This window comes from Psammomys obesus, unplaced genomic scaffold (assembly GCF_907164565.1).
Source record: "Psammomys obesus unplaced genomic scaffold, mPsaObe1.curated_primary_1811, whole genome shotgun sequence".
In the NCBI taxonomy this organism is placed as follows: domain Eukaryota; kingdom Metazoa; phylum Chordata; class Mammalia; order Rodentia; family Muridae; genus Psammomys; species Psammomys obesus.
Genome location: NW_026592118.1, coordinates 9,829,624 through 9,852,080, shown reverse-complemented (window position 1 = coordinate 9,852,080; position 22,457 = coordinate 9,829,624). Strand labels below are relative to the sequence as shown.

The 22,457-nt window shown below is 40.1% G+C and overlaps 1 protein-coding gene across 4 annotated transcripts in view; it reads left to right on the top strand.

The window, feature by feature from the left end:
* Rbm33 (RNA binding motif protein 33) overlaps positions 1-22,457 on the top strand; it is a 104,581-nt gene that overhangs the window by 40,072 nt on the left and 42,052 nt on the right. For all 4 annotated transcript variants that reach the window (XM_055612569.1, XM_055612568.1, XM_055612567.1 and 1 more), the window contains 3 exons: positions 1,829-2,037; positions 4,803-5,085; positions 12,070-12,128. In XM_055612569.1, coding sequence (XP_055468544.1) covers positions 1,829-2,037; positions 4,803-5,085; positions 12,070-12,128 — 551 coding nt within the window. The remainder of the gene's footprint in view (positions 1-1,828; positions 2,038-4,802; positions 5,086-12,069; positions 12,129-22,457) is intronic.

The following is a 22,457-nucleotide window of genomic DNA, read 5'->3' as shown; positions in this document are numbered from 1 at the left end:
CTTCCTTCCTTCCTTCCTTCCTTCCTTCCTTCCTTCCTTCCTTCCTTCTTCCATCCATCCATCCATCCATTTTTTTTAAGCTAAGTTTAATATTAACTCTCTGAATTTTGTGTTCAGTCTCATTGGCACATGCATCATGTTGAATTACTTTTAACATGATTTGACTTAACTGCTTGCACTCCTCACATCCTGCTCTGTTGAACTAACACTGTGAACAATCTTATTGAAGACCAAAGACCTGTGACAGTGGGTGGTTGTTAATGCCAGGAGCCCCATAGTCACCTTTTTATGCTATGGTTCTTGGTTTTGTTTCATAATTTTTGAGGTTCAGTTATCTTTTGAAATTTGCCATTTTTATTTTGCCAAACTATTCCATAGTATATATTCATTTCTATCTGCTCTATGATTTGGATGCAAATATATTGTTACTAGAAATAATGTAGTATAATTGTAGTTGTTTTATGATATATCTTTTTAGGATTTGGACTTAGTTCAGAAAACACTTATGGGGAAATTAACATTTCAGTTGAAGTTACAAATGTAATTTCTATCCTGTCATATTTTGGTGACCTTTTGTGACAGCTTGTCTCAATTGGAGGAGAGCATTTTTTCTTGCTGATTAAAGATGTCATTTGAAACCATTTTATTACTGAGGATAGTAAAATTAATCTTGACACTCAGAACCACTAGAAAAATAATTGCTGATTCACTGCATAAAAAATGTGTGTGAAGCAATCATGTAGTCAAGATGAAAATAAAAATCTGTGCTGGTTAAAAGGAGATTATTACGTTTTCTTTCCAAGGGTGCATATTCATTTGAATGAGAGGAGATACCATATCAACATTTCCAAGAAAATGAGTCATAGTTTAGATACTTAATTACCCCCAGTGGAGAAGAAGGCTTACAGTAGTCTTTAGTGATATTCTAGAAAAATACATGTTTACTAATATAAGATGTATTGCCACATCTATACACTACTGTAAAGTAGAGGAACCCTGTTTGGATGAGAGGCACTTAGAATAATGTGCTGTTGAAAGATTTTTTGGGTCTGTGCCTACATTGCACTCTGATGCATGGGAGAGACACAAGTTGCTATGTGAAGCTCCGGTAGTGCTTTTAAGTAGCCAGCTTTTCTTTGGATAGCTCTCCTCTCATTTGAGAAGGTATCCAGATCTGGCTGTACCGACACACAGTGTCTTTTTTTTTTTTTTTAAGTATGACATATATACATATATCTAATTCATCTAAAAGTTTAAAGTGAAATGAAGTTAATGGGTATTTCCTTCTTTAGGAAATTATCTTAATTATTTCCAAAGAAGGTCGCTAGTGGCTTTGATTTATATTAGAACACTTGGTGTTTTTTTTTTTTTTTTTTTTTTTTTGCTTGTTTGTTTGTTTTATTCTGCCATGGCTCATTAGTAATATTTTCTATTTTGTTTGGATTTTTGTTTTGTTTTGTTGAGGCAGGGTTTCTCTGTGTAGCCCTAGCTATCCTGGAGTTCACTTTGTAGAGCTGGCTGGCCTCAAACTCATATAGATCCACCTGCCTCTGCCTCCCAAGAGTGGTGACTAAAGGCATGCACTACCACACCTAGCTAGTGGCCTCTTTGGAGCCCAGAAATAGAGGAGGAGTTTCCAGCTATAATAGTCTGTAAACACTGGCTACTTTTTAGATTCACTGGGCATACTGTGTGAAAGTGAAAGCATTTTTAAGATCAATAAGTTATATATACATATATCAAGATATTGCTACTCAGTTCTTACTGTTCTCTCCAGAGATGTATATAGCATGGACTGTATTTAACAATTGTACATCTTTTTACATAGAGCTTTCAGCAGAAGCCAAAGCCGCATTGCTTGAATTTGAAGAAAGAGAGCGGCAGCATAAGCAGGGACGCTATGGTTCCCGGCGGGGAGGACGGCGAGGAGGCTCTCTGATGTGCCGTGGAATGGGAGACCAGAGACGAGAGAACAGTGAGAGGGGAAGGATGAAGGAGCACAGGCCTGCTTTGCTTCCTACACAGCCTCCTGTTGTGGTAATTATGGTGTTTTATTGCAGTTTTAGAGCGATGAAAATTTGATTCTGGGGGGTCACACAATTCACACCTTTTCTGAAAAGACACTGAATCAACACTTCAGAAATGGCTGAAGCTTCTGGGTTTGGGTCTATGTTAAGATTTTATTTGTAGTCTGAGGATAATGCCTTTTCATTATTGGGTAGTCTCAGCACTTTCGTTGATCAGCTAGTGGCCTATGTGGCTACAACCAAGCCCTGCTTTTCTCCCTTATATCAGTGAGGCCCTCTCAAGTGTGCTGCTTTTGAAGTGCTGATGTTAACACAGATAGGATTTAGGTTATAGTTGATTGATAAAGTGTTTTTCTATAGATTTTCCCCCTCAGTAGCAGTTTTTGTAATTATTGTATCTTAGAAAAAAATTTCATGACTTGAGACTGAATTATGCAGTTAAACTTGAGTGGATTTCTTCTGGGATGTCTCAGAAGCAAAGATAGGAGCCATGTGTTTATTGTCCTTTTGTAAGCTAGAGGTAAACCTCATAGCTTTCAGTCAGTGTTAAGAAGATAATGCAAGGAACATAATGCAAAATGTGTCCTTAGTGTATACCACATATCCCCTAAGGCTTGCAGCCTACACTTGGCGTCAGTTAACAGTGTTTCAGATACAATCCATTGGTGATATGAAGTAGAAAGAGTAATTATTGGTCTTGTGTTAGAATCCAGTTTACTGTACTCCAAGAGAAGAGGAATAGGTGGCTGATAGCACTCGAAAATTTGTGACATCAGTGCATGGCTCTTTTGTACACAATTGGTTGGTTCTCCATCAAGGTAAAAAAGTTAAGCCTCAGACTGGTTTTGCATCATCATGAGTGCCACAGAACTCCTTTTCTTATTTACAGGTGAGGAAGGGGAATGGAGAGAGGGTGGGGGATGCTGGTAACAGCCAGGCAAAAAGCAAAGGTAACCTGCATCCTAACAGGGTAGCTATGTCCTTGGATCCTGATATGACCACCTGGTGGGTTCCAAAGCCACCATGTGGATGGTGGACTGAGTCTGACCAGCCATGCACTTTGACTACAGCCTTGTCTTTCTCATTGGGATTGTCTTCAGTGACCTTCCCCAAGGCACAGAGACGCTTGAGATCCTGCTTACTCCTCACCCAGAATGAATCTGTCTACTTGCCTATTCACCTCCACTTTCTAGGAGGAATGTTCTTGACTCTTGTTTCTTGATCTCGGTTCTGTTCTTGAGGTCAGCCCTTTACTCTTAGTGGACACTTGTTTGCATGCCTGTCTTATGGCCTACACCCCAGTTCCACACATATCTGAGGTGTCACATGACTTCCTTCTCTTGATTCTTTGGGCTGCTTTGCTCTAGAACTATTCCTTCTTTCCCTCCTACCTCTCACACTTATATTTGGATATTGTACAATACTAAGATCTGTTCGATATGGTTCACCTGTTAGCAATTCTCAATGACACATTTTTACTCTTAGGCAATTTGCTGTTCTCTTCTCTTCTTGTCAGAATGTTAGGAAGGCATTCCATCCCCAGACAAATATGCTAGGGTCTGAAATCGGGTGGGGACACTCCCCAATTTTAGTGCCAGCCTCTCTTAGTGAGGTCAAACAGCACTTGACAGTTTTCCAGTTCTGTATATCACACACTTTCATGCATAAAGGCAATGAACAGAAGGTTTATTGGATTCTGAATCTTTGGAAAAGTTCTTTCTTAGGAAAGATAGCCAGCCAATGTCATATACATATACATTGTGGCTATTCTTCTATTTGCCTTTTGCCGTGGCCTGTCACAGGCCTGTGTTCATCTCTTCCATCTCACACGAAGTCACTTTCCTAGAGAGGGCATCATTGCAGATTTCTTTCCATGCATGCTTTATCTTTCATTTGGGATGCAGTGATCCTCTATAATTGGGCATTATCCCAGGGAAAACGACTAATTAGACAGCTGAATTACGAGTATTTTGACTGCTAATCGGCAGTATAGCTGATTTGATTAGTGGTTAAAAGCAAAACTTGTGGAATCAGATTGTCTGGGTCCAACTCACTCTCTGGCACTGTCAGGAGTAGGCTTGCTGCTTCCTGTGCAAGTCTCCAAAGGGGACTTAGATGTGGGTCTGCAGGGGGTTGCAGGGTCACTTTGGGTTGTACTTTATTTTTATTTACTTTTTTTGTACTTTTTTTTTTTTTTTTTTTTTTTTTATGTGCTGTTCTCCCGTCTTCTTCTTGACCAAACAGGAAGTTCTTTTTCCTGGTTTTCTCCATTCATGATCTGTTTATTCTCTGTATGCAATGCATTTCTTTTCTCCAGTGGAGGCTTGGCCTAGATACCACTTTCTAAAAGCAACTTCTCCTTGGCACAGCTCTCTGTAGCCCTGACCCTTTCTTAGTGGCAGGTTTCTAATGATTGCTCCTGTCTGTCTCTTGTCTTCTTGTGGAGAGTTAGGACTAGCTATGTTTAGAGGCTATGGGTGGCTTTGCTCTTTATGGGCAGTTTGTTTCTTGGGCTGAATTTTATTTTTCAGAATTCATGCTGTGTGCTTTGGGCTGTTATTTCTTCTCTCTTTGCTATGGACTGGTTGAGCCACATACCATCTTGTGAGTCCGTGGCATAGTTTATTTATCCTGTGTTCAAAGTTTGTGTACAAGATTTTACTGTATACTTATTTCTAAGAAGTTAATTGGTATAAGCCTGTAGCATATCGGCATTACTTTTGTTTTCATCTAAATGTTGATTTCTGTGTATTTTTCTCCTTTGGTGGTTTTCAGGCTCACTCTCCAAGATTAATCCCTCCTCCACAGCCACAGCCTCCTCCTCCACCACCACCACCTCAGCAGCAGCCAATCAGAAGTCTGTTCCAGCAGCAGCAGCTACAGCCTCTACTTCCTTTACAGCACCCGCATCACCCATCCCCACCGCAGGGAGTGCACATGCCCCCCCAGATCGAGACTCCAAGGATGATGCTGACCCCTCCCCCAGTGACTCCTCAGCAGCCCAAGAACATCCATATCAACCCACACTTCAAGGGGACAGTGGTGACCCCTGTTCAAGGTGCGTGTTCTTTCCTGCTATGTGTTCATTCACAAAGCTACCACATAGCAGCTAGATTCACAGATACAATGTAGTTTGACCTGTTCCTTTCTTCAAAATGTCTGTATCTTAGTTTGTGACTGAATGGAAAATACTGTGTCAGTCTCAGTGTGAGGCACAACTGGAGGTAGTTGTTGAAGTCTCTGAATGCTTATTTCATATATCTCATGGCAAGAATGTTGGAAGTGATGACTTTTCTTCTTAGCCTCTGCTTGGTATTCATTTTTAGTTTGTGTTACCTGACAGGTAAGGACCAACCTCTCTTTGATCTGTTAACTGTGTTGCTATGACAAAAGAGGTGCTGGAGCTGGGAGCTGCTATATAAGTAGCTTCTCTGAAACACTTGCTCCTATGTCTGGGCTTTGTTGGAGAGCAGAGCATAAAAGAGTTCTGTTCATGTTCTTGTTCCTTCATGGGCGGAGGTAGTTTACCTTGATTGGTAAGCAGGCCTATGAGTCATGCTAGATGTAAATGAAGAGGGAAAGTAGAGCAGAGTTGGGGAAGGGAATGCACAGTTATCTGGGGGTTCATTAGGTTAGTTCTAGAGGTATTCAGAAAGATAAAGAGTGACTTGTCAGGGAAGATGGTCACAAGTCTCAGAGAGGTGTACAAGGAGGAAGGGCTGTTAATAGTGAGCCCAAGCCTTGGATTTAAAGTAATTAAGAGAGACATATCGTTTATAGGGTGACAAAAGGAGAGAAGTGATGCAGGGTTCTTCTTGTAAGGACTTAATTTTTATTAGAAGAAATGGCCTGGTTTAGGATATTAACATGGAGCAAAAAGGAAGTTTTGGTTCTCTCATAGCTGAAACTGGTCATTTGATAGTAGAGTGCATTGTGTGCTTCTATTTATGCATCATTTTAATGCACATTTTTTTTGCTATTGACGTCTTACTATTTGATCCTTATACTATGGAAGTGATGTTAGACCAAACAACTTGTAGTGATTCTCTTACCAAAGTTCAAAATGGGCTACTGTGAATGCAACTGGAAGCATCAACAACACATTTGGTCCAGGAGCCACTAGCGATGTCCAGTGTAGGGGTGGATCAAGAAGGACCAAGGCATCAGTCATCAGAAGTTACAGTGACGAGTGAGCAGTGTTGAAGTGGAGCACTCTTAGAGTGCAGTGTATCTGCTTAGCAGTCATTTAGCATTGGCAGAAATTAAAAAGGTTGAAAGGCTTGATAGGTGGGTGCCTCTTGAGCTGTTTGAAAATAGAAAAAAAAGTGTCATTATGTTGCAAATTTAGTCAATAACAACAAACTGTTTCTTCATTATTCGAATGTGAAAGGGGCATAGTACATGATAGCTCATGAAGACCAACTCTGTGGGTGGACCAGGAAGTGCACCTGGGGAGAAGGGTGTGTTCAGCCAGCAGATGACTGTAAGAGCCAAGGGTCAGAGGATTATACAGCAGAGGCAATGGGAGGCTGTGTATAATGCAGGTGGATTGGATGAATAGGGGAGGGAGGCTAAGTATCTCAGAGGGTGGAAGTGTCTAGTCAACAACTGAGCAACTTCAAATGTTCTGGGCTATAACAGTTCAAGTTGGGCATTGCTGGTATATAGAAGGGCTAGAGCAGTGGTTCTTAACCTGTGGGTAGCAGTCCTTTTTGGGGTGTCAAATGACCCTTTCACAGGGGTCAGCTGAGACCATCAGAAGATATAGATATTCACATTACAGTTCATCGCAGTAGCAAAATTCCAGTTGTGAAGTAGCCACGAAAATAATTTTCTGGTTGGCGGTCACCAAAACATGAGGAACTGTGTTAAAGGGTTGCAGAAGCACTGGTTGAGAACCACTGGTCTAGATCACTAGCAGAGGTGTGGGTCTATAGAGACCAGGAGTGCTGGGCCTGTGAGTGGTAGGAAGAGACTCTGGCAGAGCTGCTGGGGGCAGGATGGGAAGCTGAGGAAGCAGATGGCTCCTGGGTAGGCTATTGATTGCCCTGGGCTTTAGGAAGACTTCAGTTCTGCTGATGGCTTGTGAGGTGAAAGTGGTATGAAGGAGCCTGACTAATTTGGACCTAGCATGGGAAGATCTTGATGTGAACTGACATGTTTCTTTCCATAGTGTTCTCTAAAACAAAGTTATTGTTGTTATTGTTAGGTGGCGTAGGGGGAGCAGGCTTGAGAAAAAATAAAGCAGAGAGAGTCACATCTCACACTTAGAGGGAAGAGCTAGCTGCACATGGTTGAAAAATCACTGATTTAGGTAGGGCCCTGTGAGCCAGGAGCAGGAATGGGGAACTTACAGACATGGGACCAGAGGCAGCATCATGAGTGCAGAAGGTGGCCCTGCATGTTTGGGGGTAGGAGGCAGAATCTTGGATAAGTTCTTGTGACCTCAGTTTTCTTAGTGAGCAAGCTGGAGATAAAGTATGTTGGAAAGTGTGCTCAGAGAAGTCTTGAAGCCATAACAGACCAGGAGTGAACTGCCAATTTGGAGGAAATTACCGGAGATGGACATGTTTGTCACTGGCAATGCTTGCCTCCACTTACGGGTTTATTGTAGACAGCTGTGTTTACAGAGCAGTAGATAAATAAGCAGGACCTGAAATCAGTGGGTCCTGTGAAGAGAAGACACTGGAGGAGGGGATAATTATTGGAATTGGTCCTGAAGGGAGAGAGTTGATGGAGTGCCGAGAGCTGCATGGAAAAGAAGGCAGACATATTCTTGCAGAAGTGGCAGTGGGACTGGGGCAGAGGGTTCTTAAGATGGTGCCAATGACTCAGAAACTGATTGTGCAAGGTAGAGTGGGAGCTTTAGGTGGCATGAGGTTTGGGTATGGGTTTGGGACAGCAGTGGAATTGGGAAGGAACCCACCTATCAGGAAGAATGGGAAGAATCCTTGTCACTTGGGGCTCCTGAGAAAGGGAGAGAGTTAGGAATAGTTGATGATGAGCTCAAGAGGTAGAGAAATTTCACAAGTTGGGAGAGAAATCACAAGGTCCCTTGCCTATGCTGGTCAAGTTGCTAGCTTATTCTGGGCATTCGCCATCTTTGCCTTCCCAGTGCTGGAATTGCAGCTGATTACACACCCATTTGACATTTCTGTAGGTGCTAGGGACCTAAACTCTTAATTCTCATCTTTGACTTCTGAGACATCCTTCCAACCCTCAACATAGCCTTCTCTTTGTTTCCCTAAATTGAACTTCTCAGTGGTTGCCCTATACCAATATTTAGAAATTAGGTATTTCCTTGTAAATTTTAGTGGAAAACTGGTGGCTGGTAAGATGCATAGGTTTTCTTCAGCTCAATAAAAATAATGGTATTGGAAGTACGAAATAATAAAGCTGTAAGTAGGTCCTGGAATGTTCTCTAGGCCAGGTGGTGTCATTTCCAGTCATCAGACTGGGAAAGTACTACATGCAGATTTCTTATCTGGGAGCTTAAGTGACTCAGTAAATGCTGAGTCTGTTTGAGCCTTCTTTTTTAAAATTTATTTTTATTTTAAATATTTTTATTTATTGAATTTTATTCTGTGTGCATTAGTGTGAAGGTGTCAGATCCCTTGGAATTAGCATTGCAGACAGTGAGCTGCCATGTGGGTGCTGGGAATTGAACCTGGGCTCTTTGGAAGAGCAGACAGTGCTCTTAAACACTGAGCCATCTCTCCAGCCCCTATTTGAGCCTACTTAATGTCACCATGAACCCAGAAGCTTTGATGCTACTTGCTCCTTGCCTTTTATGTACATGATGTCAGAGAAACAAAAACCTTCTTTTTACTGGTTACATGTGAAGTCCTAGCAGTGTTTATTTATTTAGTATTTTATAAATAAGCTTAAACGGAAGCCCCAATTTTTGGGAGAGGCTGAGTCCCAAGATGTATACTATACATGCAAAATACAGATCAATTTAGCACTTCTCAGACTCTTAACAGATAAGTACTCTTAAAAGTCTTTTTTAAAGTGTACACCTTTAATCCCAGCACTGGAGAGGCAGAGAGAGCCAGGAGAATTTCTATGAGTTTGAGGCTGTCGTGGTCTACATAGTTAGTTCCTGGACAGCCAAAGCTACATAGTGAGGCCCTGACTCAAACACAAAAAGATTCCATCTGTCCATCCAGAGTCTCAGTGTGTATCTTTTGTTGACCTGGAACTATGTAGTTCAGGGTAACCTCAAAATCAGATCTGTCTGCCTCTGCTTCTTGGGTGCTAGAATTAAAGGCATGTATCCCTATCCCTAGATAGACTTATTTTTACTTATGTGAATGTTTATCTGTATGAGGGTAGGTGTGTGTCTATACAGGTGCTCATGGAGGCCAAAAAGTATTGGAGTTGCAATTGCAGGTGGTTTTGTGAGCTGTCCAACATGGAGCTATGAACTTGAGTCTCTGCAAGAGACAGTATGCACACTTAACCACTGAATTATCTAATCATTCCCCTGAAAATCTTTTTATAATTAACATCTAAACAATTTATTGAATAATTGTATGAATATGTTTGCATGTGTATATATGTGGTACTGGTGCTGAAACTCAGAGCCTCTTCCTTGCTAGGTGCTAGGTAAATACTTTTTCATTGAGATAGTCCTCAATCTTTGCACTGTGTTTTCTTTTTGAGAGTGAGAGACTGAAAGACTCCCCCGTTGTAATAAAACTAAACCAGATTGATGGGAGCTTCAATATTTCTCCAGATATCTATACTTACTGCTGTAATAAATTGAAGACATCTTTTGGTATATCTAGGTTACTAAGAGTCTACATAAATAGTAAATACTAAATTTTCAGATTCAAGGCTTAACTAGACTGATGGAAACATCAAAAGTTTTAAGTTATCTTCTGCTGTATGAGGTTCATGCTTGGGTCTGGATCCTACTGCTCTTTGCATTGGGCCAGAACACACCTGCTTCCGTGCTCTGTGAACTCTACAAGGGTCATTTTCTTGAAGAAAGAGGACGGAGACTTCGTTAGTTTTGCCAACTCCTCAAAGATTCTGTTAACATACCTATTCATTAGAATCAGCTCTTACCTCTCCCAATTCTTACTATGCTGTGTTAGAATTGTTTAGTTCCTATAAATGATTGGTTTGGTAGAGGAGGCAGGTGTTTTATGTTTATATTTTTAAAGTATTTAAAAATTCTGTCTATCTGTTGTTAAATGTACCATTCTTTTCTTTACCTTCATTATAATCTTCTGAGATGAGAGTGCTCTTTTTTCTTTCTTTGTTCATACCCTGCTCTTTTCCTTTAGACTCCTTTTTATCTTTTCACAGGAAGTCTTGTGTTGGAGTAGGCTCTCAAGGGAGGCTTGGGCCTCTGCTAGCTTGACATTCTGGAAAAAGAAGTTTCAGTTAGATTTGTTTTTGTTCAGATAGATGGCCCAAATGCTCAGTTAACACTGAGTCTGTAAAACTGTGATGCCAATTATACTAACCATGATTCAGTTCACTGTGTGGGATTCATTTTGTAATTGTAGAAAATAAAAATTTGACTTGTCACTCCAAATAAAAATGATTTGGATAGATTCTTCAGGTGCATTTTTGTGTCTATTTCTCATTTCCAAGAGTCCTCTTTAAAGTTGTATTGTATTAAAACTTTGATTTATTTGCTAAGCCTGTTGTAACAAGCACTACCAAGAGGTATAGGCATGGGCAGGCTGATTCCCTTGGGCTCAGTTCTTGGATTGCAGATGGCTTTTCCATGTTCTCACATGGCCTCTCTCTGAGCATATGTTTGCATTTCTCCTTTTTTGTAGGATTCTGGTTAGGTTGTATTAGTGCTTACCATTTGGACCTCTTTAAAGAGCTTTCCAAATGCATCACATTTAAGGTACCGATATGGGAGTTTCCTGGGTGCATTTAGCACCATGTTTGACTGTAAGCTCCCACAAAACAACAGTGATGAGTTTTTCTAAATCCAGATCAGTTTAATGTGTGGCATATGTCAAAGAGGGCAGCATATGCTTTAGCCCCAAGGGCTTAGCTCTCTCACTTCTTTTCTACCATGAGCTATCCTTTGCTGGGCAGTGGTAATGGACACGTTTAATTCCAATACTCAGAAGGCAAAGCTAGGTATATCTCTGAGTTCAAGGCCAGCCTGGTCTACAGAGGGAGTTCCAGGACAGCTAGCACTACACAGAGAAATCCTACCTCAAAAAAAAAAAAAAAAAAAGGGAGAAGGAAAGAGGAATAGAGAGATAAAGAGATTCTCTTGAAGCAAGTGGACTTTTTGATCTAGTAGACTGGTAGACACATACTCAGAATCACTTTTTTCTTCTCCTGTACAGATGGTTGGCATTTTATTGCCTGGACTAATTTCACCATAGTTCTTTTAAAAGAACAAATATTTAATAAACCAAGAAAACCAAACCAAACTTTTGAGTATCAGCATAGTAGATTGCTTTCTTGTCATTCTTAGAAAGGCTACATGAGCATTGTTTCATCCTTCTTCTACCTGCCTCTTTTTCTTCCTTTTCTCTCCTTTCTCACTTGTGATTCTATAGTATTCACATTTCAGTTTATGTGTTCCTGGGTAGGGCCTCACTATATAACCCAGGCTAGTCTGGTTAGGTTGTATTAGTGCTTACCATTTGGACCTCTTTAAAGAGCTTAAGCTCAGACTAGCCTCAAACAGTCCTCTTTCTTTATAATCCTGAATGGTGGAGTTACAAGTATACCCCACAACATCCCACTGAAACTAGATTTTTATTTCATAAGAAAATTAACATCTTTTGTTACAAAAATATTTGAATTACTAAATAGTAATTCTCTGCTAGAACTTGAGCTTCATATTGTACTGGTTTATTCTGGGGCCAAAAGTACCCTTCTCTCTTCTTTTGTGAGATTATTAAAAGTACCAAGTGTGTACAGGTAAAGTCTAAACTTAATGTTATTGTGTGTACTGTGTATGTAGTGTACACTTTGTGTGAGAGCTCATGTGTTGTCTTCCTTTGAGCTGGTCTGATGTCAAGTGATTGTAATGCAAGGTGTTTTCTTACAGTGCCCTTGCTGCCAGTTCCGAGCCAGCCGAGGCCTGCTGTGGGACCCCAAAGATTCCCAGTGAGTAGCACCTGTTCTCTTTAGTGGGGGCTGGGGGCTGGGGGAAGCATGTCCTGGCTGAGAAGGACTGCACTTGCCTGGCCAGAAACAGTGTGGGTGCTGGTCAGTGTTGACTGCAGCCTCAGTATTGGAAAACCTTAATGGTCAATAGATGTTTGAGAGCAGAATTAATTTTCGCTAAACTTGCTGAATCAGGACTGTCATCAGAATGCCTTTCATCTGAAAAAATACGAATTCTGATTTTGTCATAGTCCTCTGTTGAGGGCACGTCTCACAGGCAACATGATGTGTGTATGAGTCTATGTATCATATTCCAGGAAATAAGAATGAAGTGCTTGGTCATGAAAGAGCTGAGAGTTTCCCAGGTTTCCTGTTCTTAATGAAAAATTTAGGTCTGAAGCAAAACATACACTCATGTGCTGCTTGATATTTATCTGTAACTAGAAGAAAAAAAGTCCATTGTTGGTTTAAATATATGCGTTTTATTTTCTTGAATTCTTGGTTTATTAATTACTTGTTCTTTTTAAGAACCATGGGAAAATTAGTCCAGGCAATGAAATGGCAATGCCATCTGTGGAAAAAAAGAAAGTGATTTTGAGTATGTATGTGTGGCCTGTTGACAATGAACAATAGATGGGGATTAGATAGAGAGCCTGCCTATTAACCAGGTCCACTGACAAGCTCAGTGTTGGCTTCAGGCTTTGGAGTACTTTCAGACACTCTTGCTGTGTGGCTGTTATTTGTGGTACCATCTGAAGCTGGTTCTTTCTTGCCTTGTTCCCATATTTAGCTAAGGTTTTCCCTTAGATTGCTGTTCACGTTGTATAAATTTAGTTTTTAATTAGTTGTTTTTGGTTACCAATCCCTATTCAGAACATTCTTTTAAATGGCTGCATCCCCCCAGGTTGCCATGGTGTCATTGCCTACACATGTAAAGAAGCACTTGTCTCCTTGGTTTAATTTGAAATGCTGCTTTCTTTTCCTTGAGCTTCTGTGAAATTTGCTGTTGGTCTTGTTTTCATGTTTAGTTTGCACCATGGTGCTAGAATTTGATGTAAAACAATTCTGGTTTTCAGAAATTTATGACACAGAATGCTTGGCAAAATGAAATTGTGAGTAATTTGTAATTTTTCAGTTGTACAAAAAGATTTTTTTTTTTTCTTTCTGATACTAGAAGGGGAAAAAAAAACCTCATGGTATTTCAAGAATATTACTAGAGGAAAATGAAAGGTTAGCACTTGGAGGTCAGAGGACAACTTGAGGAAACTGTTCCTTTCCTACAATTGGGTTCCAAGGATGGAATATTAGTTACTATACTATTGCTGTGAAGAGACACTATGACCAAGGCAATTTGTACAACAGGAAACTTCTAATTGGGGTCTTGCCCTCAGTTTAAGAGGATAAGTCCCTGATCATCATGGTGGGAAGCACACAGGCATGCACTGGAACAGTAGCTGAGAGTTTTACATCAGGGAGAGACAGAGAGAGAGAGAGAGAGAGAGAGAGAGAGAGAGAGAGAGAGAGAGAGGGAGGGAGAGGGAGAGAGAATGAATGAGAATGAATATATTAAATGAAGTTCAAGTTGTGTCTTAACTGAATAAAATTATAAAGACAATAAAACAATGTTGTGGTCTAGTTAAGCCTTTGACCATTAATTACTACTGCTGGTCATGTGCACTTCAGATCCTATTCCAGCCCTTTTCTACAGTTGAAAGGCAGTATTTATTATGCAGACTCTTGCTTTATAAAATGACCCACAATTTCCAACATATGCCTGTAATCCTAGCACTTGGGATGCTGAGGCAGGAAGATCCTGAGATAGATGCCAGCCTGGGCTAGATAGTGAGACATTGCCTTAAGAAAAATGAAGGTCTGGAGATTATAGCTCAGTGGCATAATGCTTGACAAGCATGTTCAAAGTTCTGAGTTTCATTTCTAGCATCAGGTCACACACGTGTACAAAGACTATATACAGAAACCATAAAGCATTCAGTTAAGAAATCCAACTTCAGATTTCTTGGTCTTCTGGAATCATTGTGTTTCCTTGGTGCATAAAACTAGATTTATATTTGGAAGTCTTTGTACCAGTTTAAATAGAGTTGAGTATTCTCATCTCTCTGATAGCTACTATCCTGTACAGTGTTGCACAAACAGCTGGTTCTCCTGTTAGATTTCAGTATGCATATGCTATCTTATAGGTCTATATAAGTAAGTATATACCATGTGTGTCTTTCTGCTTTTGGGATACCTCACTCAGGATGATCGTTTCTAGGTCCCACCATTTGCCTGCAAATTTCATGATTTCCTCATTTTTAATTGCTGAGTAATATTCCATTGTGCAAGTGTACCACAATTTCTGCATCCATTCCTCAACTGAGGGACATCTGGGCTGTTCCCAGCTTCTGGCTATTACAAATAAAGCTGCTACAAACATGGTTGAGCAAATGTCCTTGTTGTGTACTTGAGCATCTTTTGGATATATGCCTAGGAGTGGTATAGCTGGATCTTAAGGAATCACTGTTCCTAATTGTCTGAGAAAGCACCAGATTGATTTCCAAAGTGATTGTACAAGTTTGCATTCTCACCAGCAATGGAGGAGGGTTCCCTTTTCTCCACAACCTCTCCAGCATGTGTTGTCATTTGAGTTTTTGATCTTAGCCATCCTGATGGGTGTAAGGTGAAATCTCAGGGTCGTTTTGGTTTGCATCTCTCTGATGGCTAAGGATGTCGAGCATTTCTTTAAGTGTTTCTCTGCCATTCTATATTCCTCTAGTGAGAATTCTCTGTTTAGCTCTGTACCCCATTTTTTAATCGGATTGCTTGATTTGCTGCTTTTAAACTTCTTTAGTTCTTATATATTCTGGATATCAGCCCTCTGTCAGATATAGGGTTGGCGAAGATTCTTTCCCAGTCTGTAGGCTGTCGTTTTGTTTTGATAACTATGTCCTTTGCTTTACAGAAGCTTTTCAGTTTCATGAGGTCCCATTTATCCATCTAGTTTAAGGAGCTTTCTGCAGGATGGAATGTTTTAATCTCAGAGGAGACTATTACAAAGTAGTAGAGTTGAGAATTTACTGGTACTTTTGAAAGTAAGGAGAGTAGAGAAGAATGTTTAAATTTTTATACTTTTTGTTTTGTCTTTAAGGATACATTGACCTTGTATAGGAGGATTAGGCAGTTCTTAATTGAACTAGGAAAGATTCCTCTCTTCGCCTTACTAACTGGGAAGCAGACAGGGCAGACATGGTTATTTTCAGCTTGGGTGTTCTTTTTTTTCATGTTAAAAATCTTGTTGGTCTCACTGCACAGACAGTCCTGCTTTGTATGTTATTACCATGTAAGGTTGTGAGTCCTTTTCTTCAAGTATTTTTTAGTTTTTTTTTTTGTCCCAGAAAAGACATTGTTAGCTGACAGCAATGCTAAAATGTCAATTGTTGCAGTAAATGTTACTTTGAAGTTTTGTCAAGATAGTCTGCATTTTCAGTCTCATTGCTCTTTTATATATAAATCTCCAGTTAAAGCAGTTGTACCCAACCGGTGTGTTTCGACCCCTTTGGGGTGTCAAATGACCATTTGAACAGATATTTACATTATGATTCATAACAGTAGCAAAATTACAGTATGAAATAGCAATGAAAATAATTTTCTGGTTGGGGGGTTATTCAAAACATGGAGAACTGTATTAAAGGGTCACAACATTAGGACGATTGAGAACCATTGATTTAAGCCTTTTAGACATAGGTTGCTAAAGCTGTTTTAGTCCTTTGGTTTATTCTTACTGTTGTGTTTAGGCTAATGATATTTCTGGGGACCAGCAACATATGGTAGGCTGTGGAAAATTTTCTTAGCTGAAAGTTTTTTGCATGCAATATATTTTGATCATATTTTTCCTTCTTCCTAGATCCATTTTACCTCCTTACCTGTCGAACTTCATGTTCTCTCTCTCACAAAACAACAAAACCAAATGTCAAACAAAAGCCCAGTAAGACCAAAATTAAATAAATCCTAAAAGCACACCAACCTCCACACACCCACAAACACAGGCAAGATGTTATTGTCTCCTGTGCATGGGGCCTGCTCTGGAGTGTGGTTGATAGACCAGTGACATTCCACTGGAGGGAATTGATTTTCCCTTTTCTAGCAGGTATCAATTGCAAATAGTGTCTTGGTTAAGGGTGGGACTTTGTGCCCACTTTCCTTTCTCCATACTGGTGTGGAATGATTTCTAGTTGTTCTTTGTTTAAATTAAGGATGAAAATGTGTATAGCTTTGAGTTGGAATTAGTCTTTAGCAGTGTCTGTATTGTTTGACTTGACCTGGCAAATGAGGCTGGTGCAGCAGAGCTCTGGGCCACATTGTGATGTGTGGTATCAGGTGCTGGTGATTGGGGCTTGCTAGATAGGTCCTGAGTGCTATTTCATGCAAATCATGTCTGAGAGACTGCTGCAGCAAATCCCATTTCTTTTCTGATTATAGCTTCACTGATGAGAATCAAGACTATGCTCTTCAGGAAGAAAGTCTTGCTTTTGAGTGCTTACAGTTTTTACAACATGGGTGCAATGCCTTTTAATTACTAGCACTTAAGATAGAAAAGGGATGATGGACATTTCCTCTTATCAGATCTTTGAGTAGTAGCAGGAGAATGTAGTAGAAGATCCTACCAGCTGTCAGATATTGTCAGGCTTGCAAGCAGAGAATGCAGTTTAAAATGCAGGTGACATAATACCCAGCATCCTCTGCTTGCTTCTGGGTTTTTGATTAATCATGATTACCATATATTATCATACCATCAAATTTAATCATATCAATGAATGCCCATCTGCAGCAGTAACAGGAGTAGCTAAACACAGTGGAAACAGCCATTAAAGGAAGAGGTGGTTTATCATGTTGTGCATGCCTTCCTTATGCATACGGCTGGAGGTGGGGCTGGTTTAAAGGCCACACTAACAACCCACAGGCTAGGAAATAGCTATTGAAATTGTTTCAGACTGATTTCTTGTATGGTAATTAAAATCATTGCACTACTCTGTACAAACTACGTTATGGAATGATGGTTGCTTATTTGCTTTCTGGGTAAAAGTGTTAAATTGACAACAACATACCATAAACTCTTCTGAGATGTGCAGTGCTCAGTAAATAGATTTGTATCATGTTTACCTTTAGGGTGTGTGTGCGAGCTTGTATGTGTACACCTGTGCATGCCCTGGCATCCCTATGGAGTTCAGAGAATAGCTTTGGGTCCCCTCTTCTACCATGTAGGTTCTCAGGTATTTAGGCTTGGCAGCAAGAGCCTTTACGCAGTGAGCCATGTTTCTGACTCACATCCCCAGCACTTAACATTTATTTTTTGGCAGTTTTAAAACACTCATAAATCTGCTTAGATACATTTTTTTTAAAAAAAGAAGTTTTATTATTAGTGTGAGGGGTAGGGTACATATTCCACAAGGTGTGCATAGCGGTCAGAAGATGTGAGATGTTGGGGGTGGAACTCAGGTTAACAGTCTTGCACAGGAAGCACTTTCCCCGTAGCCATTCTACATTTTAAAGATAAACTTTAAAAGATGTCCTAGACACGTCAAAATGTATTTCTTCCCCAAAATTAGACTTTTTTTTCCCCACTTAGAATAGTATTTTTGTTCAACTGGTCTGTGAGCACCTTACTGTGATGGTAATAAAGGACAGTGCCATCACACAGCATTTGTGTTAGCCTTGCCAGTCACTAGGCATTTTATGTTCTAAATGGAATATTACATGTGTCTGCATTCAGCCTCCTATCCTAGGGCACAAGGCACCTGAGATTCGCTGGCTTTGTTATACCTGCTGGTAATTTGTCCTTGATTGCTGTTATGTAGCATTCCAGTGCTGCAGTTTGTTTTTTCACTACAGTGTTGCTGGTAAGAAGCATGTGCTCATCCTTCAGTTGTCACTGGGTCATGTGGAAAATGTGTTCACAGGTGGGAATTTCTCCCTATAAATGGACCATGGCTTTACTTTCTTTTCTTTTTTTGGAGACAGGGTTTCTCAGTGTAGTGCTGGTTATCCTGGAACTCACTCTTTAGGACTGGCTGGCTTTAAACTCAGAGATCCACCTGCCTCTGCCTACTGAGTACATGGATTAAAGGCATGTACCACCATCACCTGGCTGTGGCTTTGCTTTTTGATTGCTTCTTTTTCTTAAAAAAAAAAAAAAAAAATTATATCTTAGAGCAGTATTTTTAAAGGTCAGATGTGAAATAAAAACATTATTGGTGGATTACTGCACTTTAGATTTTTCTCATAGTTTGTGTCCAGCACCCTTCGGAAGCAGAGCTTACCTAGTTGTGCAGGATATAGCACTTGAACCAGTGTTGAGTGCCTTTCCTCTGCATTTTTATGCTGTATATGTTCTTAAGTATCAACATCACTTTTAGAATTTACTATTACCTGTATTTATTGGTGTGCATGTGTGTGTGTGCATGCATATGTATATATGCACATGTGTGGAGGTCAGGAGAAAGCTTGTGAGACTCGGTTCTTTTTACCCTGTGGTCCAGGGGATCAAACTCAGGTCATCAGGCTTGGCAGCAAGTATCTTTATCCTGGGCCATTACTCTAACTCTCAACATGCTCTGTAATAGACTTTGCTTTTCAGAAAGAGAGCTTGAAACCCAGGGAGCTGGACCACTTCTACAAGAGTATACCATTCCTTGGGTATACCAATAGAGGATTTGCTAGTGGGGCCTGTCTAGGCATGGCTATCCTAGGGCATGTGCATGAGTAGTGCACCTCTTCATTTTGGGGCAAAATGCAAATTTTTTGGAAGGTTGCAAAAGCAGTATTTTATATGACAGGTTTGTAGCTTACAGTCACTATTCTAATTTATTGCTTGACCCAACAACAGTGCTTTGTATAAATTCATTCAGTGTTCCTGAACATGAAACTAGTTCTTTTTTCTTTGGAGTGTTCAACTTGAATCTATAAATGTAAAAATGCCTTCTAGGAAAATCAGTGTATTTAAACAAGGCACAACCTGAAAGAAAAATAAAATCTATGGAGAATGCTCAGATAAGAGGATTAACACATTGTGATAGAAGGCTGCAATTTTAATTGTGTCAGGGGTCACTTGTGGTCTTTATTCTTTGCTTTTAACCCATTTAATCAGAATTAACTGTGAGGTGTTCTTAAGTGTCAGTGGTTTCTTATACAGTTCTTTGCATTTTAAGTGAGATTAATAAATGAAAAACATGTTATACAGGAAGGTTGTAATTTATTGAAAGATTCAGGAAATTTCAATGACATTGTTAAAGTATTTAATTAGTCTTATTAAAACATACCAACTGACCCTTTTAGAGAAGCTGATAAGTGGCATAATAGCAGTTGAAACCTTTTTATTCTTGTCTTTATACGATTAAGTTTTTGCTAAGCAATTTATGCAAAGTTTCCATCTTTTTTTTTTTTTTGTAACTGAAGTTATCAATTCTTTCTGAATAGGATTAATATAGATAATGTCATGTAATTAACAAGAGATGCAAAAAAGTGAAAGCACAATCTGTACAAGAATTATGAAGGGATGATAATCTCTTATCTTGGATTTTTAAAGGGATATAAAGAAAGCAAAACAGCAGTTTGAATGGATTAGACTAGTCTTTTCTTTCCAATGGTAGAAGCACTTTAGTACTGAAAGTTACATGACAACACAGTTGAAAAATAATTCTGCATTTGGTGGAGGGAATTAATCATTCATTAACCTTTATACCCATGCATTCATTGGTAGGAATCACTGCAGGAATGTAGAGTCAGAACTCAGTACGTTGTCTTCTGTGGCTTAAGCATTGACCTGAGGTAGATGGGAAGAACCGCAAGTGTGGGGCCTTGTTCTGTGCTGCCATTAATCTATGGTGAAACTCTTAACCTTCAGTTTCTTCACCTTGTTAAGGAGTAGTGGCTTGTTGCACCCATTTCTTTGAATTGTATGTATGTTAGGTACAATATTGTATCTGATGTATGTGAGCCAGGTGTGTTCAAAGGTCATAAAGCAGAACTCAATTAGTTATTATAAGGGAGAGGGTTGAAAAGGGAAGAGAAAGTTTGGGTTGATGGTAGTTCTATGATATTTTGGGGACTTATATTACTTTTCTGCTTAGTTGCTACTCATTCCAGAGTAAGGCTGGGTAGGTGGTGCATGCTAGCTGAAACACCCCAGGATTAATGGAATTAGATAGCATTGTAGCTGTGGCTTTCTGGGATTGTGGGCTAGAATTCTGGGAATGGGGGCTTAATCTGAGGTTAGCAGAAGCACAACCTGGCTGGGCAGAGGGAAACAAGAAAGAAAGGCTAAGATAAGATTCCAGCTTAGAGTCCTGAGCCCTAGCAACTTAATTTAAGACAGAGTCCTGAGCATAAATCCTAGCTGAGGTCAGCATGTGTGGGTAAGGGCTCCCCTTCCTCCTATTGGGCAGTTCTCAGAAAAACAGTCAGTGTTAGTCTGGATGGCATTTGAGACATGTGCAGTGTGTTGTGATTCCTAGATGGCTTCAGAGTGCCCATCTCAGGGGTACACAGTAGAGTGGGCTGACCTTCCAGGTGGACCTGCAGGGTGTTCTACTTCTTACCTCATGGTTTGTCAGGTTCCGTGTAGATTGACTCTCTGGCTCTGACCCTGATGTAGTCTCTGTATTTGCAGGCATGTGGGAAAAGAATAAGGATAATTTTGGGGAGGCTTTAGCTTTCTGGGTTAGAGATTCCACTCATTGTATATGCTCTCCTGGCCACATGGCCTTCAGGGAAGGCTCCATGCCAGAGCCTTGGTGGTTTTCAGAAAATGACAGACATTTGGGGAACTCTAGCAGCTAGTTGTCTTTGGAGGAGTGGGGCTCAGGTTCCTGTGAAACAAAGGGTGCTTGCATTCATTGGTATTTTATTAACACCCATGTTTTTCAGTAACAACGGGATACTTTTCATCTTTTTCCCCTGTTAATTGCTGTCCATAGACATAAGCCATTGGCTAGCACTCGGACAAATTCAGGAATCACTTACATAGATGCTGTAATGAATGGATAATTCTGCCATGGAACAGACTCCCTGCTATCTTCTTATTCTTTGAGAAATTTTTGCCATATTTCTAGTTTATTGATCAGATTTTATATTTGGCTTTAACCCTGAAAAGTACTTGTTAATATGTATGGGGTGAATTATTAGAGTTGGACTTTATGTATCTTATAGGTGTTTAAGTCTCAATTCAATCTGAAGCAGAGCCATGGAGGCTGACAGGGGCCTTGGAAGTAGACAGCATACTGTCCAAATAACTGACTCTTCAAAGAAAAGATGTTGCCTCTTAGAATTCGGGAGACAATTTCCATGTTTTTCTCCTCATTCTTCCTCAGTAAAGTTACAAATAAGCAAGAGAGTCTGAGTGTACTGTTCTTACTTGTCTTTTGTAAACCAATGGTCATGTCACACCTTGGCTTCTGTGGACTTCAGAAGTTTCAGATATAGGAATCTTTTTTAGGCTAAGACCCTGCTTAACCCTCCCTCCTTTCATCCTTCCCTCTTTCCCTTTCTCACTTCTTCTGCTTTGTGTCATGCTATAAATAAATACCTGTGTGCTTCGTGGAAGCTGGTGTGCTACACAGTAGTTCCAAGGTTAGACTGTGAGGCTTGGTATTAGCTTGCCATTAGAAGTGAAAGTTACTTATTTACTATCTCTAACACTTCATAACAGTCTGTGTGTCAGACCTTGTGCTAAGTGAGGAAGACTTATTAGTATCTATGATAGCCATGGCATTCTGTGCAGTTAAGGCCGAAAGAAGTAGGAATGGACTGGAGAGATGAGGGGGTTTTCAGTTTCAATTAATTTTTTCTTACACAACAAGGAAACCTGGAAATTATCAACAGTCATGTGCTTTATTTCACAGTCTAGACGACCATCTGCGAAACTGTCATGCAAGAGTGATAATGACATGTTTGATAGAGCTAGGTTGTTTGTGGGGTACTGCATGGAGTACTTTTCTGTTCGTGACTTTTAGGTTCTATTGTTATTTCCATTTTAAAAATGAGTAAACCAGGGTCCAGACATATTAAGTCACCTGTTCTGGGCTACATCTGGAAATTAGCTGGGCAGAAGAACAGGGCTGAGGCAGCTCTGGGTTCTTCTCTATATCCTGGAGCAAGTGCTGCATTCAGTGTTATTGTGAACATCTCTTCTCATCTGGGCTCTTAAAGGTTCATCTTGAAGCCGGAATAATGTTCTGCTTAAGCATTACAGGGAGTCTTAAAAAACTCTTCTTATGTTCTAGTGAGCCAGAGAATTATCATGTGAGAATCTGGAGGCTTTGCTGCATACACCTCACA